Here is a 17750-nt window from a genome sequence, read left to right as displayed (position 1 = left end):
GTGGACTAAAAATCCGTGTAGATGTCAAGGTAAATTGGCCAAGTGTTATTTTGGTCGTCTGCAACACAGTGGTGACTAGCACTTTAACACGTTTGTTAGTAAAGAGGCCTGCGTGCTTGTGAGTGCACCAATCGGACAGCATGAACACACAAAAAATTAACACACATCACACACATAAGCCTACAGTGTTTTACCCTGTTCTGGTAAAAACACACATTTACGATTAGTCTGGACACAGAGTAAATTATTAAGCAATTACTAACTTCAAGATTGGCAAAAAATTTGCCCGGATCTTCAAAACTTGTAAAACCTAGTGAATTTGGAGTTAAACAATACATTGTGCCTATGTCAGTATAATGGAAGATTACAACCCTTCCTATTGATTAACGGTATCTTCAGACAAATCAACACTGAGGGTTTGATATTCTGAATCTCAGATGCAGTCACAAGTAAGAAGAGGTTGTTTCTGCAAGTTCTACCTACGGACGAATCCAAAATCCAGGTTGTGAAAATGTTGTTATACAGTGCCTTGCAAAAGTATTCACCCCCCTTGGCGTTTTTCCAATTTTGTTGCATTACAACCTGTAATTAAAATATATTTTTATTTGGATTTAATGTAATGGACATACACAAAATAGTATAAATTGGTTAAGTGAAAATATTTTTTTTTTACTTGTTTAAAAAAAATCTCAAAAATAAAACATGGAAAAGTGCTGTGTGCATATGTATTCACCCCCTTTGCTATGAAGCCCCTAATTAAGATCTGGTGCAAGCAACTACCTTCAGAAGCCACATAATTGCCAAGAGAGGGCCGCCCACCAAAACTCATGGACCAGGCATTAATCAGAGAGGCAACAAAGACCAAAGATAACGCTGAAGGAGCTGCAGCGGAGATTGGAGTATCTGTCCATAGGACCACTTTAAGCCATACACTCCACAGAGCTGGGCTTTACAGAAGAGGGCCAGAAGAAAATAGGCAAACATGTTTGGTGTTCGTCAAAAGGCATGTGGGAGACTCCCCAAACATATGGAAGAAGGTACTCTGGTCAGATGAGACTAAAATATTGCTTTTTGGTCATCAAGGAAAATGCTATATCTGGCGCAAACCCAACATCTCTCATCACCCCAAGAACCCCATCCCTACAGTGAAGCATGATGGATGGCGTTAAATATGGGGAAATTCTTGAGGGAAACCTGTTTCAGACTGGGACTGAGGTTCACCTTCCAGCAGGACAATGACCCTAAGCATACTGCTAAAGCAACACTCAAGTGGTTTAAGGGGAAACATTTAAATGTCTTGGAATGGCCTAGTCAAAGCCCAGAGCTCAATCCAATTGAGAATCTGTGGTATGACTTAAAGATTGCTGTGAACCAGCGGAACCCATCCAACTTGAAGGAGCTGGAGCAGTTTTGCCAAAAATCTCAGTGGCTAGATGTGCCAAGCTTATAGAGACATACCCAAAGAGACTTGCAGCTGTAATTGCTGCAAAAGGTGGCTCTACAAAGTATTGACTTTGGGGGGGTGAATAGGTATGCATGCTTAAGTTTTCCGTTTTTTTTCTTATTATTTCTTCTTTGTTTCACAATAAAAAAAAAAATTGTATCTTCAAAGTAGTAGGCATGTTGTGTAAATCAAATGATACAACCCCCCCAAAAAACATTTTAATTCCAGGTTGCAAAGCAACAAAATAGGAAAAATGCCAAGGGGGGGAATACTTTCATAAGCCACTGTATGCGTAGAGTAGCACGGGCATAGGGGGAACATTCAATCTGAAAATATAGAGATTAATTTACTACCAGAACAGTTTATGATTGCGCCATTTTTTGGGATGTTTTATTAAGGCCGCTTTACACATTTAAGTCACTGGATCTCATTTGTAAGAGCTGCATAATAAAATAGCATAATATGAATCTGCCCAGATTCACACACTGTGTTAGCCATCTAAAAACACTGAAGGAATTAGAGAGTTGGAATGGAAAAGCGACCCCATCTTTTATTTTCTCCCTCCTAGTTTGTCAGTCATGCTGAGCGGTGTTGCTGTACGTGGTAGTTAAGGTTATTTTCTCTAGGTTTATTCACTTCTGATTCAACACATTTAAGGCATGAATCAGTGTGATTCTGTTTTGCTGCTTCCATCTGTGCTTTTCACCCTCTGTGCTTCTGTAGCAACCACCCTTAGTTCCCACTTAGACCCTTTTTTCAGTCTGAAGTCTAGAGGGATGCCTTGTCCTTTTACTTAATCTTGATTTGGAGCATTGAGTACCTTAATCAGATAAACAGCGACCTAAAGTCATAACTCTCTATTACTCTATTTCATCATGTTCTGAATGTTTTCTCACCTTGAAAGTACTGTGACATTATTTGAAGTCTGTCCAGAATGCTAAACATGCTTAATTTATAAGGTACATTGATTAGGTATGTTTATTTTACGGCTCATGAGCTCTATAAATCTATGATTTATTTTCCTGATAATAGTTACAGTGCCTTCAGAAATAGTTCATACCCCTTCTCCTTTTCCACATTTTGTTGTATTGCAGCCTGAATTTAAAATGGATATAATTTGGACTTTTTGTCACTAGGCTCAACACAATACCCCATAATGTCAGAGTGGAATTTAAACAAAGTAATTCAAAATGAAAAACTGAAGTGTCTTGAGTTAATAAGTATTCAACCCCTTTTTATTGCACGCCTAAATAAGTTCAGGAGTAAAATAAGTCACATAATGAGCTGCATGGATAGTGTTTAACGTGATTTTTGAATGACTACCTCATCTCTGTACTCCACACATACTGTACAAGTATCTGTCCCTCAGTGTCCCCCAGTGAATCTCAAACCCAGATTCAACCATAAAGACCAGGGAGGTTTTCCATTGCCTCGCAAAGAAGGGCACCTATTGGTAGATGGGTTAAAAAAAGCAGACATTGAATATCCCTTTGAGCATATTGAAGTTATTAATTACACTTTGGATGGTGTATCAGTCACGACAAAGAGAGCAGCATAACACCCTGCATCCCTTTGCTGGTTTTTCTCTGAAACTAAGCAGGGTTGATTCTGGTTGGTCCCTGGATGGGACCCCAGATGCTGTTGGAGGGCCAGTAGGAGGCACTCTTTCCTCTGGTCTGAAAATAAAAAATATCCCAATGCCCCAGGGCCTGTGTAAGGTGGTGTCTTTTGTCCTGACTCTCTGTAGTCATTAAAGATTCCATGGCACTTATTGGTCTTAATTCCCAATCTGTCCTTCATACCATCATGACCACCTAACCATCCCCAGCTTACAATTGGCTCATTTATCCCCCCTCCTCTCCCCTGTAACTATTCCCCAGGTTGTTGCTGTAGATGAGAATGTGTTCTCAGTCAACTTAGCTGGTAAAGTAAGGGTTAAATATACAGAACAAAAATATAAATGCAACAATTTAAAAGATTTTACTGAGTTGCAGTTCATATAACGAAATCAGTTATATCAAATAAATTAACTAGGCCCTAATCTATGGATTTCACATGACTGGGCAGGGATGCAGCCGTGGATGGGCCTCGGAGGGCATACGAGCAGCCAATCTGAATGAAATGGTGAATTAAAACAGTTAGTTTAATGGCTGTGATAGGAGAAAACTGAGGCTGGATCAACAACATTGTAGTACTCCACAATACTAACCTAAATGACAGAGTGAACAGAAGGAAGCCTTTACAGAATGATCAATATTCCAAAACATGCATCCTGTTTGCAACAAAGTTGGGGCAAAGCAATACATTTTTTGTACTGAATACAAAGTGTTATGTTTGGGGCAAGTCCAATACAACCCATTACTGAGTACCACTCTCCATATGTTTAAGTATATGGGTGTTGATCTTATGGGTGTTGATGTAATTGTTAAGGACTGGGAAGTTTTTCAGGATAAAAAATAAACAGAATGGAAGCTAAGCACAGGCAAAATCCTAGAGGAAAACCTGGTTCAGTCTGCTTTCCTCCAGACACTGGGAGATGAATTCACCTTTCAGAAGGACAATAACCTAAAACACAAGGCCAACTGGAGTTGCCAACCAAGAAGGTTACAGTTTTTACTTAAATCGTATTGAAAATCTATGGCAAGACCTGAAAATGGTTGTCTAGCAATGATCAACAACCAATTTGACAGAACTTGAAGAATGTTTAAAAGAATAATGGGCAAATGTTGCACAATCCAAGTGTGGAAAGCTCTTAGAGACGTATCCAGAAAGACTCACAGCTGTAATCGCTGCCAAAAGGTGCTTCTACTACAAAGTACTGACTCGGGGGTGTGAATACTTATGTAAATTTGATATTTCTGTATTTAATATTCAATACATTTGAAAAACTTTCTAAAAACTTGTTTTCATTTTGTCCTTATAGGGTATTGTGTGTAGATGTTTTGAATCTATGTTGAATTCAGGCTGTAACACAACATAATGTGGAATATGTCAAGGTGCGTGAATACTTTCTGAAGACACTGTATACTTTACCAAGAGTGAACTATCCCATTATCACTGTTTATCATGATTCATATTTAGTTGTCAAGTGACAGGATAGCCACCTTCAACCATTTTTGTACATTTCTGTTTTAATTGTTTCTGTTTCTTCTGATTTTGTTCATCTTTACCCATCTATTTTTGTTCAATTGGACTTCTCAGGCTATACTTTCACAAGTAAGTTTCTCATCTCCCTGTCTTTGCATCCTTTTCTTTGACTGTTTTCATTTCAGCCATTTATTTTAAACATTTATGTAAAAGACTGAATTAACAATCACTTGTTTTATAGATGAAAAAACATATTTTCAATGGACAATTGAATTTGCTTTGTTTCGTTATCTCATTGAATTAAGAATTCTACTTGGCCATTACCTCAAAGCTTTGATTGGGGCATTTTAGTATTTGCTTTCAATCAATTAAAACGCTCACACAATAACTCTTGTCTCAAACATTTCCAGACGGCATACCATTTCATTACTCTAACGTGGACTCAGGTTTGTTTTAGTCATATTGTAGTTTCTAAGCAGACTGAGTGTGTAATACATGAGTGACCATGTACCGTGCAATCACATAGTTCCATAGCTCATTTTTAGCCACTTGCTTCTCCCGTGTGCATCTTGTCCCCTCTCCCTTTGTACAGTGAACTGATTGACCCCTGATTGACTTCAAATAGTCACTCAATCCTTAGCCAATTGTACAGATACTCAGTAATTCGTATGAACATAATGAGCAATAACAACATGTTGGACAGTGTTATTGCCCATACAGCAGCGTATACAAACAAAGACAAAGAACTGAGCCGCATTATCAGCCAAAGGGAAATATAAATATTCAGTGCCATTAGTTTCTCAATGATGACTCATTGTTTATGTGGCACAATTTAAATGTAGCCTGAGATATCGGCAACAGATAGGATCCAGCCGTGGTTGGGTTTGATGGTTTGTTGCCGTTCATAAAGGGATACTTTGGGATTTTGGCAATCTGCATCCAGTATGAAGGAAGTTAAGTGGTAGTTTCGTGAGCCAATGCTAACTAGCATTAGCACAATGACTGGAAGTCTATTGTATCTACTAGTATGCTAGCAGTTACCATAGACTTCCAGGAATTGCACTAATGCTAGTTAGCAATTGCATTAACACTAGTCAGCAACTTCCTTCAAACTGCACGTGAGACATAAAAATGGTATCCACAAGCTAATCTGACTCTGCCAAAAATTGGCAAAATTCTGAAGTATCCCTTTAAGGCATCCCTAATTCACCGGGCATCAGCTTTTCCACCGGGTTTATTGCATCTCTACTCAGCCATGACAGTGTGAGGCAACATTACAGAGAAGCCTATTTTTCCCCCTCATAAGACCCTAGTACAAAGGCAGAGAAGTGCAACAAAGACAATATCTCATAATTATGCTGATTCTCTTATGTGGTTATGTTTGGAGGAGATGGATACCATCATCTGTTTTTATTGTGGAGGCTAACCTGCCTGGATGGGAGAGGTGATTGGTGGGATAATGGTTGGAACACTCCAAACACACACTTAACATTCCTCAGGGCCTGCATGACTAGCGAGGTGCACAGGGATGGCATAGACTTTAGTCTTCTCTGTTGTTGTATGAGTACTATTGTATTACAGTACTACTGTATTTCCAGGGTGTAAGGGACAACTTGTAAATCTAGACAAAAGCAGTTGATATTAAATGGCATATAATGAAATAATTACTTTAAAAACATATGATCAGATATATTTAATATAATTATGTTATACAAGTTTTAAATGAATCTCCTTTAATTGGTTTGTGTGTGCAGGCGTGTGTGTCATAGTACTAGTTAGGAGGACTCAGGGTTTACAAGATGGGCCATAGTGAATGCTCTCTTGTACATTTCTGTGTCATGCCATTGTTCTACACAGTGTCTCCATCAATTGGGAACAGAAGACATGTCTTAGTTTTTGAAATACCGTGACCCAAGTTAAAACAATTAGAAGTCCATAGTGTCCACAACCACCCTTATAGAAGTCCTACTAGAATAAGAGGTAAGCCAGGTGTCCACAGAACCTGCAAAGGGATATGACGATTCTCTAAGGGCTAACCCGATGCTCAAGGTTCCTAACCAGATCCCCAGGACATTTCAACCAAAGCTGGGGACCAGGGAGGTTTAGTCATGGGTACCATGTCAGAGACAGAGCCCCCTGTGTTGAGGTTCCCCTTTCCCTCTGGGGACTCCACCTGATGACCCACAGAGGGCAGCGGGTAACACAGCTGTTCCTGTAGCCATGACAACACATATCCTCGCTCCAGTCAAGGCAACAGAGACCCAGTGACCCATGGCAATAGCCTTGAGGTCAACTCTGTAGATTGCATGTATAAGGGGGTTTTACCTCTGTAGGTAGAGGAAGTCACCAGTAAGCCGGCAATGGTGGTCGAGGCTGAGGTGGTGGAAGGAACTATGGAGACTGTTCTAACGTCAGCAACCACACCTCAAATTACATATACAACAGCAGCTACCTCACAAAATGCTCCCAACACACTCACGCAGCATTCCAGCTGGTGATCTGACGTAATTGGAGAGTGAGTATGCCTTTCTAAGGGGTGGCTCAGCCTCCTTCTCCCTGTCTCTTGGCATTTTTCAACGAATTGTTTTTTCAGAAACCCTTCTAACATGATGTGCCTTGGCCCTGGCACCATGGAAACCTGGCTATAAATACCTCGGCTGCCTCTCAGCTTTTATGCAATTGCAGTGAAAAAAATATATGTTTATTGGTTATTATGTAGCTATCCAAAATGTGATTTCCAGTCTGCTCTAAGCTTCCGTCTCTCCCCAGCATGCTTGTGCGGACCGAATCCCTATTAATAATTAAAAGGTTGAGAAGATTTTTCTTTAGGTCATTTTTGCATTCTCTCAAAATGTATTATCTGCAATGGACGTTACCACAAATATGTTGTTTGCAATATCTGCGGTTTGCCAGACATAGTTGCTGGCCTGCTCATGAAAGACGGATTATCACTCAAATTCTAACCGGTGAAACAACTCATTTCTGATTGTACTTCTGTTTCTGAACTGATGATAACTTAAAGGCAGTCAAGCAGTCTGAAGCTTCTTTGCGAAGTCGATGGCTTATGAGCGTTTCTTGCAAATATCATGTCAAAAGCAGGCATGCTTTTTTCAAATTAAATTTCAAATGAAAACATTTCTCATTTTTAAATTGACAGTGTTCTACCAAGTCTTTTTCACTCTGGTTGGAGATGTTCTGTCAATGGCCGCAGTGTTGCTTTTATCATTTGGTGTCTTTGTCTGCCATACCATTCCTCACCTAATTTACAGTATATCTAAGGAAAGCCTGACCCACTTGAAGCAACAACTTAGGTTCCCTTAGACAGTTCTACCCTCACTTGTGTACAAATAGAGCCTGGTAAATTAGGCGTATTGTACATTGATAGTCCATTTTATGGTTCACTTACACAATATGCTTTTGTCACTAATAACAAGATTTTAGATGTTCACAGTTAATTGAGTCATACAAGAGAATAGTTTCTCATATAACTATTTTCAGCTGACTACCAATGATACATTTTCATTGTCATGAGTCTGCACAAATCGGTGGTTTTTAAAAGAACACCTACCTTGTGGGTAATGACTCATGATTATCTTGAGAAAGCAGCTTGGTTGGAATGAATTGTGTTTGTTGATAAAATGGGTTCAATTCTAATGATAATTGTCAAACATAGACCAACAGCTATACTACCTGCTTCAAACAAGGCTTATGGAAACTCATCTTCTGCTCTTAGGAATTTTAATGTGGGGAGGTCAATATGTATTTAGAATTTACAGGGCTACCTGCTGGTGTTCCTAATGAGATAAGAATATGATAGTGTACGTTAAATTAGTGTGAAACTTTAGTTTATTACAGTACAATGTAGATTCCAGCTGATTTTAATGATAAAACACAGTTAAATACGTTCCATAATAGCAGCATCTCAGGTTGTGGTATGACACATTCTTATGGTGAATGTGATGTTGTACTGTACATCATGATTTTGAAGTGCTCTTGTTCATGAGGTGTTTCATGCTGCTCAGCATAAGCCTTATCTGAAAGTCGATATGACGCTCTATGGTGTGTTGGTGCCAGTGGATGACTGATGTGTACCGAAGGGGTGCTCTGCCATCAGGATGTTCAGTCGTCTGTAACACTAACGACTTGCACTGCCCTCTCTGGGGAATCGCGGGCACCTCTCACCATGTTTTCACCATCTTGCAGTTTCGTCAGTGACACCAACCTTCATTCCTTCAACCAGTGCAGCCCTTAGTGAGTATGCCGGTGTGTCTCCCTCTACCCCCCAATATCCCTCTCTATGCCTGCTTGGTCTCACACTGCTTAGTGCTACTCGCTCCGCTTTAGAGACGAGGAGCTACTGCTGTACTGTTATTAGTTATAGGGTTGGTCAGTGATACACAGAGACAGTCAGGCAGTCACTGACTCTGCTCACTGCCTCAATCCTTAGTACAGTTCCACTGACTAACCTCAGCCAGCAAGAAACAGGTTGCCCTCTACTTAAAACAGGTTGCCCTCTACTTGATATGAATTCAGTTAACCCCAAACGCATGTATTACAAAACACTGTGCTTTTGGTATCGGCCCCCACAGTTTGGCGTGTGTTTGATTTCAAGGAATTTAGTGGGTTTTACAGACATTCTTCTTTAATGTCGAAGCAGTGCAGTGCAGTATGCAGCACACATCTGATTACAGGATTGATCACTGTAACATTAGCTAACACTGCTGCATGTTGTCTGATTAGTCTAAAGAAGGGCGCTACCGTCCTGCCATTAACTAACATCTCCACCATTAGCTTTAGCACACCTAGAGCTTCTCTGCCCTTTAGATATATAGCTAGTCTCTTTATTTTGTACATTCCATTCTCTGTCTTTCTTCCTGTCTGTGCATCTGTGGCTCCTCGGCTATGCCAGGTGTTATGTCTGAACACTCTTCTAAGATGTAGGCAGCTCCCTTCCTTGACCTCTTCTGTCTTTCCCCTGGCGGCTATGGTATTGACAGTGACGTCAGGTAATATTTGGGGTGTTCCATGGCTAACCATGACAGAGTGCATTTCATATACACTAGATGACCAGAGGTATGTGGACACCTGCTCGCCGAACATCTCATTCCAAAATCATGGTCATTAACATGGAGTTGGTCCCCCCTTTGCTGCTATAACAGCCTCCACTCTTCTTGGAAGGCTTTCCACCAGATGTTGGAACATTGCTGGAGGGCCACAAGAGCATTAGTGATGTTGGCCACTGATGTTGGGCGCCTATGCCTGGCTCGCAGATCTCGACAAACCATTTCTGTATGGACCTCGCTTTGTGCACGGGGGCATTGTCATGCTGAAACAGCAAAGCGCCTTCCCCAAACTGTTGCCACAAGGTTGGAAGCACAGAATCGTCTAGAATGTCATTATATGCTGTACTGTTAAGATTTCCCTTCACTTGATCTAACGGTCCTAGTCCGAACCATGAAAATCAGCCCCAGACCATTATTCCTCCTCCACCAAACTTTACAGTTAGCACTATGCGTACGAGCAGGTAGCTCCCGGTATCCGCCAAACCAAGATTCGTCTGTCGGACTGCCAGATGGTGAAGCGTGATTAATCACTCCAAAGAACACATTTCCACTGCCCCAGAGTCCAATGGCGGCGAGCTTTACGCCACTCCAGCCGATTGCGCATTGTGATCTTAGGCTTGTGTGCCCTGCTCGGCCATGGAAACCCATTTCATGAAGCTCCTGATGAACAGTTATTGTGCTGACGTTGCTTCCAGAGGATGTTTTGAACTCCGTAGTGAGTGTTGCAACCTAGGACAGACAATTTTTACACACTACACGCTTCAGCACTCGGTCGGTCCCGTTCTCTGAGCTTGTGTGGCCTACCACTTTCCGGCTGAGCCGTTGTTGCTCCTAGATGTTTTCACTTCACAATAACAGAACTTACAGTTGACCCAACTCGAGCAGGGCAGAAATTTGACGAACTGACCTGCTGGAAAGGTGGTATTCTATGACGGTGCCACGTTGAAAGTCACTGAGCTCTTCAGTAAGGCCATTCTACTGCCAATGTTTGTCTATGGACATTGCATGGCTAGGTGCTTGATTTTATACACCTGTCAGCAACGGGTGTGACTGAAATAGCCGAATACACTCAATTGAAGAGGTGTCCACATACTTTTGTATATATAGTGTACTTGTGTCTAAGGGAGCCTGGTTTGACAGACAGCAAAACAAAAAAGATTATTCTGACAGACTGGGGATTTCTGAAAGATAAGTGATCTTTGGGCAAAAAAGCATATAATGAAGCATCTAGCTGTTCTAAGATGGGTCTAATGCAGGCGTTAGATTACGAGCATTTTCAAGTACAATGTTAATAATGATGTTTTTGGGAAACAACTCGGTGATTTAACGATGCTCCTACGAAGGTTCTTACGATGAGTTTAGCCTTAAGATGCTTTTGGCAAACTGGGCCCAGGACTTTAATTTTCCCAGTATCTTTAACAGATTTATGAATAACAGTAGGGATGTTAATCTGTCCTAACATAAATCCTGTGACTCATGAAAAGAGAAGGAAGAAAGGGGGGGGTGGATCAAATAAAAGTTATCTGGTGGCAAAGAATGAGAGGCATGGATGAGCAACTTCCTATTATAAGATAAAGCTATGCTCTTTTATATCATGTTACTGAGACTCATGGTTGTTGATGACAGTTACTGATAAGATCATTTTTTTATTGATTAGAAAACGTGGTTTGTTTGCAGGATAGTGTGTTTTAATGAGGATTTTGAAGTTCCCACATTGGTAACCTAGCCATATGTTTCATGCTCTTGGGAGAGGTAAAGGCTACATACATGTTCGGGAAAGGTAAATCAGGTTTCCCTAAGGTATTGTTAGGATAAACATAGCTGATTTGATTGGCTGTAAATTAGGAAGCTGCTATGGGTCAACATTGGGTCCTCGTGTGTTGTGTGTGTGTGTGTGTGTGTGTGTGTGTGTACTATGTATTTGTTGAATTGCTGGTATCTATCTACTGTGAAAAATATAAGGAAGCCTGAGGAGCTTTTTTGTAGGTCATGTACCAGGCTGACCAATATACATCATATAACAGCTGTATAATAACACTGGTCTGTTAGTTACTAATTCCATTTTGACTCACCTGTAGAATGAGTTGTTGAGCTTATAGGCTCTATGTAACTAATATTAACAAATCAGTCATTATTCAATACTGATTGCCTTCACGTGTGATTAGTATTCTAGTTAGCTAAATGTGAAAAATGGCATGAGGGATTTTTCCTCAAGGCTTCCGGTGTGTTAACAAGTGTACGTTCTTTATATGCATTTGATACCAGGTAATTGGAGTAAGTATGTTGCATGTCTAATGATGTTTATAATTCATTAAACGAGGTTCAGAGTCCACTCAGTGTTGCTGTGATTCATGTTTATTTCTTCTATGTACATATATACATTATTTCTTAAAGTATGGGACTTTATACTATGGTATGTTTTTATTCTGCGTTCTCATACATCGAGGCCATACATTTTGACAATATGCCCTCAGAGATACAGTATGTACCCTGAAGTCCTGCAATGTGTGAGGACTTCAGCTATCTCATTTAGCTATCTCATCTGTTGCTGATCACCCCCCCCCCCCCCCCCCCCCCCATTTAGCTATCTCCTCTGCTGCTGATCAATCCCCCCACCCGCAAATGTGGTCATATTGTTGTTGTCATATACCATATTTAGTTGCACATATGACATTTGACAATGTGCTTTGTTAATCAGTATTGTCAATACTGCAGAGTTTCCTCTGGTTTCCTTTTTTTTTTACACAACATGGTTGGAGCCAAAATGTACAATGTACACAGAAAACAAGGTTCTATGAAGACCCTTTAAGGTCAAGAGTTTTCCTAAATATATGCTACAGTCTCATATAAAGCCATTATTTTGTTTGTGTAGAAATAGAGTATGAAAAATGTATATTCGCATGAATTCCAGTCCAGAGGAAATACTGTTTCAAAGAAAGATGCATGAGGCAAATTTGGACGGACAGCATTTGATGGAATTGGCATCTAGTTCACACAAAAACATTACAGTGACATATCTTAGCCTGCATATATGAGCCTGCTTATTCCTGGTCATGACATATCTATTCAATACAGTGAAAACCCGAAACTGGATGTCTTAAAATGCTTCATGTATCTAGTTGCTGTACATGTTTTCTATGTCTATTTGATGTGTAAAGCAGTTCTATTGTGAACTTATGTATTTCTTTTTGTCATTTGTGTTTCTGTTTTGTATCATTTTGTCTAACTTTCTTATTGTTTTGTACCTTACCCATGTTTACATAATTTAAAAATGTTTTGTATTTTCCATGTGACCCCCCCTCCACTTTCCTTTCAACCAATCATGTGCCTGCGTATCATATGACTTTGTCATGTGGCTCTTGCATGGTGCTGATGATGTCGTCTTCGTTGGTGAACAGAAGGTAATTTTTTTTGTTCTGTTTGGTCAATTCGTATTATATCAACAAGCAGCAGTGGGAAACTAGATTTGATTTTAAGCTAAAATAATCTACTTTGATAGAACAATAGAGAGCAACCATTGAATAGATTTTGACTTTAGGTCAACCTGCATTCTATCCAATCATATTACTACAATTGTATGTAGATTTAGGTATGCTTACTTGGTATCCCACTAAAAGAGAGGGTATAATTCACATTTTTATGAGAGGTGTATATTTCCCTCTTTGCCTTCTTAAAAGCTATACATCACATAATATATTAAATATGCTGCTATATAGCTATCAGTGAGCATTACATAATGAAGTTGAAGATAAGCAAATGGTTGACCTCTAACCCTGATGTATTTTCTAGAGTTTTCTTTTTTGGTGCCTCCAATGGCTATCATATGCAAACAGAACATATTTTTAAAGCACTTTTTTTGAAACCATCACCTATAGCAACTGCATCGCACTCTCATTGAATTGTATATTACCTGGATTGACCTACTCATCCATGGAGTTAATTCCTTTTCAAACTCTGTCTCCCAGAATGCTTTTCTGGACAGACTAACAGTGGTATTCACCCCACATTACTGCATGCATGCAAGTTTACTCCTCTTTCCTCCAACTTCCTTGTTTCTTTTCTACTGTCTCACCAGACAGGAAGTTCTGGCCTGTCTGCATGTACAGTATGTCCTGTCTGTCTGTCTGTGTTTGTCTTCCAGAGTGCCTCTGTGTTATTCACATGTATTGATACAGACTGAAAACTTACAGTCCCATTTACAATTCATGAGTTCTTTAACCCATCTGGTGTGACAATAATCTTTCCATTGCATTTGGGCACAACAAACCTATCAATAAGCTCATTTGTTCACACATGCGGGGATGTCTTTAAAGGAGCTGAAAAAGTGAACAAGAATTTAGGTGATTCAGTGAAGGTAGCTCAAGTTTTATTTACTCCAGAACATAATTGCCTTTAACCATGTCAGTTCATGTCAGTTAGAGTAAAGGATCTGACAAATAAAACCTTTTTGTCTAATGTAACTTTCAGAAATTGATATGATGTATGTATGCACTACTGTGCAGACACACTTAAAGTAATGCTATCTGTACAGTATTTATTTAGGGAGACCAATAAAAAGGTTGAGTTATTGTTGCATCAGATGAAAATGGGCATGTTCATGCGACTATCATAAATTGATACTTCAAAATCTCCTCGAATCACTACATATTTAATAAAATATGGTGTTTGCATGAAAGAGCATGTTTTTGTTAATATCTCTAATTCATGTATAACCTTAATGGCTCTTCTTTCTTCTTAGCATTTGGAAAAACCTCACCTAACTGGGAATGATGCTCATGACTGGATAAACTATGAATATAACTCTCTGTACATGCCACTTTTTCTTATCACTAACCCTGTTTATTTCAATTCCGGCATCATATCATGCTTACTCCAAGACTATTTATTCTAATGCATTTTCAAGAGAATGTAATCAGAAAATCTGAGATCAAGAACAAGTGCCTTCACGCATGCCTAATTGACTAATTGTGTAATCCCTTCAATTAATGTTTCAAGTGTCATTAATTAAGATGTAACTCAATTTAAATTAAAATGAAAGAAAGTACTCAGCTTTTCAGGGCCAGGGTAGAGGATAAAAATGAAAAATACAATCCAATCATCATAGGATTCAGTCAGGTTGAAGTCAGGGAGCTTTTGGCCAAGATCCACTTGATCGGGTGGACAAAAGTGGAGCAGGTTTCAACTGTCTGTCTTTAACCCTATGATTTCTTGTTTTTCTTACCTTATTTTGGCTGAAGTCAAAGGAGGTGGTCCAAACAGACTTCCATGCTGAAGTATAATTGAATGTCCAACATTAATATTCACTCCTGCACTTCCATAGGTTTCTTTCAGAATGCCTGGAACCATTTCTGTTGTCAACTGCTCTTTCACTGCCCTCTGTGGGAATGATCCGCTCTCAGAGTTCATTGGTGGTTAAATATCATCAGGGTGATCATGGGCAACAATGCTCCCTCAAGATTGGCACTGAGCTTCAAAACTTGTACCAGTTGTGACCTAAGGTCAGGGTGTCTGACTGCAAAATGTCAGAAAAGAATACATACAAATGGGACAGTAAATAATATACTTTGATCTCAGCAAAAAACAAGCAATTCGGTGTACATTGCAGATGTGCTGCAGCAGCCAATTGAAACCTGATACCACCTTTTGAGCGGTTAGTGATAGTGGGGAGTAGAATACTGGAGCTGTATGTAACATTCTGTGAGTTATTTTAATAACATATACACACCGCTAACTGTGTGTAACCAATGTGCCCATGATCAATGAGTTATGGTGATTGAAGTCTCCTCCCTAAACTCTCTTTGACTGAGGTGACATGGCTGTAAATTTTAACGCTAACATCATTAGACACGAACACAGGCACTCTCAAAAGGTGCACACACACACATGCTGGAACACACCAACCCTCCCTTCCCAGCAGATCATGATTATGTTATTAAATGTAATAGAGAAACATGTCTAATCAAGATGAGGAGGATAATTAGCCTGTGTCCCTGTCATTAGTCTGGAGGAGAGGCCAGATAACGAGCTGCACCTGAAGGAGAATTACATATTCCCATCAGCTCACCCCATTACCCTCACCCCACTACCCACGGCCCTCACCCCACTACACACTGCCCTCACTGTCCCTCTGTCATAAAACCGCCCTTGAGTCTATGAGGGACAAAACGTAATTGTATCGTCTTGTAACATCCTCTGCCACTGCCACTATAAAGACAATCCATTTGTCCTCTAGATGTACTACATTTAAAGCAGTAAATACACAAAAACCAGAGTAAAGGGATTGACAATAAGTGCGTATCCCACAGTGGTTTGGGCTCCTGAAGCCATGGGGCAGAGTGGGAACGTGTGTTGGTTCTCCGACAATGGGCTTTGATGAGGGACAGATGCATTCAGCCATGCCACCTGCATTAAGGGCCAAGGGCAGGAGACTGAGCTGAGCATGTAGGTCGATGCCATGGTAACTGACTGACCGCTGTGTCCCGCTATGTCCCGTTTAGGGGAGCCCAGTCCCCCTAAGCTGGAGGGCAAGCTGCAGACCATGGGCAACGCCCTCAAGGTCAACTGGATCAAGCAGGACGATGGGGGCTCGCCCATCAAACATTACCTGATCAGATACAGGGCTGTGAGTATGACAGGACAAGGAGGTAACGCTGTGTATACCGCTTTGCTTCCTGGTTTTCCCCAAACATATGATTATTTATTACGTATCTCCCCTGTTTGATTGTACTGTGATGAGTTTAGCAAAACGCACATAGACTTATGGATATACATATGAAAAACTGAGGAATGGATCATATTTGAATAGATTGACAACAGATCACTATTGTGTTTATGCCTAGATTAATAAATGGTTAGGGATTCATGTAGGAAGATTCATGGATGGCCAAATAAGTGTGAAAGATTTTACAGTGATATAAAGTGATGGGCAGTTTGCTTGAGTGTCATAGCCACGGATGTCTGAGTCCTGTCTGAGTGTTTCACCCCCCTTTTTCTGCGACCCTCCCTAGAAGCACGTTTCGGACTGGAAGCCAGAGATCCGTCTGCCCCGTGGCAGTGAGTACGTGGTGCTGAGCAGTCTGGACTGGAACACGGAGTATGAAGTCTACGTGGTGGCCGAGAACCAGCAGGGCAAGTCCCAGCCCGGCACCATCTCCTTTAGGACTGCAGCAGAGCCTACCGCCATCCCAGGTACTGCCCCCCCACCCTGCACCTCAACGACACACACACTGCCAACAGAAACACTGCCACCGTGACCAGATGTATCTATGTTTATTCCTCCAGTCCTTCACCCAAATGGACTTCTAGTCAGGTCTTGAGACAACCGTAGTGCTGACACAGATGTAGACATCATTCCTCTGTCCTGATATGTTAGGTTAACCTGTTGGGGTAATTGATTGGTTTGAACCTTTCTGCTGGATGATATTTTCATTCGTTCTTGATTTGAAGGTGGAGTTGTAATCGGCACACCCTCATCAAGTTGTTAATCCCAAAAGAAAGTGGGAAAAAGACTCAAGTTAGACAGATAAAGAACGGAGTAGCAGAGTCCTCTTCTAACTTCTGTCAGGGCTACATATTTATTCATCTGGAAATACTTTTCCCACCATTGCACAAAGCTTTGGGGTGATAAGATAAGAATTGAACAAAGACTGTGGCAGTTACATGCTGACTACACCGGGCACACATGTTGATTTTGTCCATCCACACCAAATGCGATCAGGTTGATATTTCAAAACTAATTCTGAACCAACTATATTAATTTGGAGACCGGTCGAAACACATTCATGGACATTTAGCTCGCTGGCTAGCTTGGTATTGCTAGCTAATTTGTCCTGGGATATAATTAAACATTGGATTGTTATTTTACCTGAAATGCACAAGGTCCTTTTTTTCCTGGATCTCAATTTTGAGTCACACAAAATCAAGTGTTCTCTACTCTGACAATTAATCCACAGATAAAAGGGGAAACCTAGTTAGTTTCTAGTAATCTCTCCTCCTTCAGTCTTAGTCTTCTTCTTCTTCTGTGGACTTTATATGCCAGTTGGCAACCAATTTTAAGGTGCATCTCAGCTTAGCTTTCAATCACCCACCTGGGTATATGCTCCTAAAAACCAACGAGGAGATGGGAGAGGCGGGACTTGCAGGAGATGGGCGAGGCG

General features: G+C 40.5%; 1 protein-coding gene across 12 annotated transcripts in view; it reads left to right on the top strand.

Annotated features, from left to right (window-relative positions):
- Window positions 1–17750, top strand: part of LOC109872500 (neural cell adhesion molecule 1) — a 307284-nt gene that overhangs the window by 263230 nt on the left and 26304 nt on the right. For 4 of the 12 annotated variants that reach the window (XM_031807517.1, XM_031807519.1, XM_031807522.1 and 1 more), the window contains 2 exons: window positions 16092–16216; window positions 16602–16782. In XM_031807517.1, coding sequence (XP_031663377.1) covers window positions 16092–16216; window positions 16602–16782 — 306 coding nt within the window. Of the gene's footprint in view, window positions 1–1034; window positions 1038–4645; window positions 4661–8734; window positions 8783–12992; window positions 12996–16091; window positions 16217–16601; window positions 16783–17750 lie in introns of all 12 variants that reach the window. The other 8 variants (XM_031807513.1, XM_031807515.1, XM_020463760.2 and 5 more) reach the window with 3 other exon arrangements.

The sequence above is a fragment of the Oncorhynchus kisutch genome, linkage group LG28 (assembly GCF_002021735.2).
Source record: "Oncorhynchus kisutch isolate 150728-3 linkage group LG28, Okis_V2, whole genome shotgun sequence".
NCBI lineage: Eukaryota > Metazoa > Chordata > Actinopteri > Salmoniformes > Salmonidae > Oncorhynchus > Oncorhynchus kisutch.
Note: the sequence above shows the minus strand (reverse complement) of the source record. Positions and strands in the feature narration are given on the sequence as shown.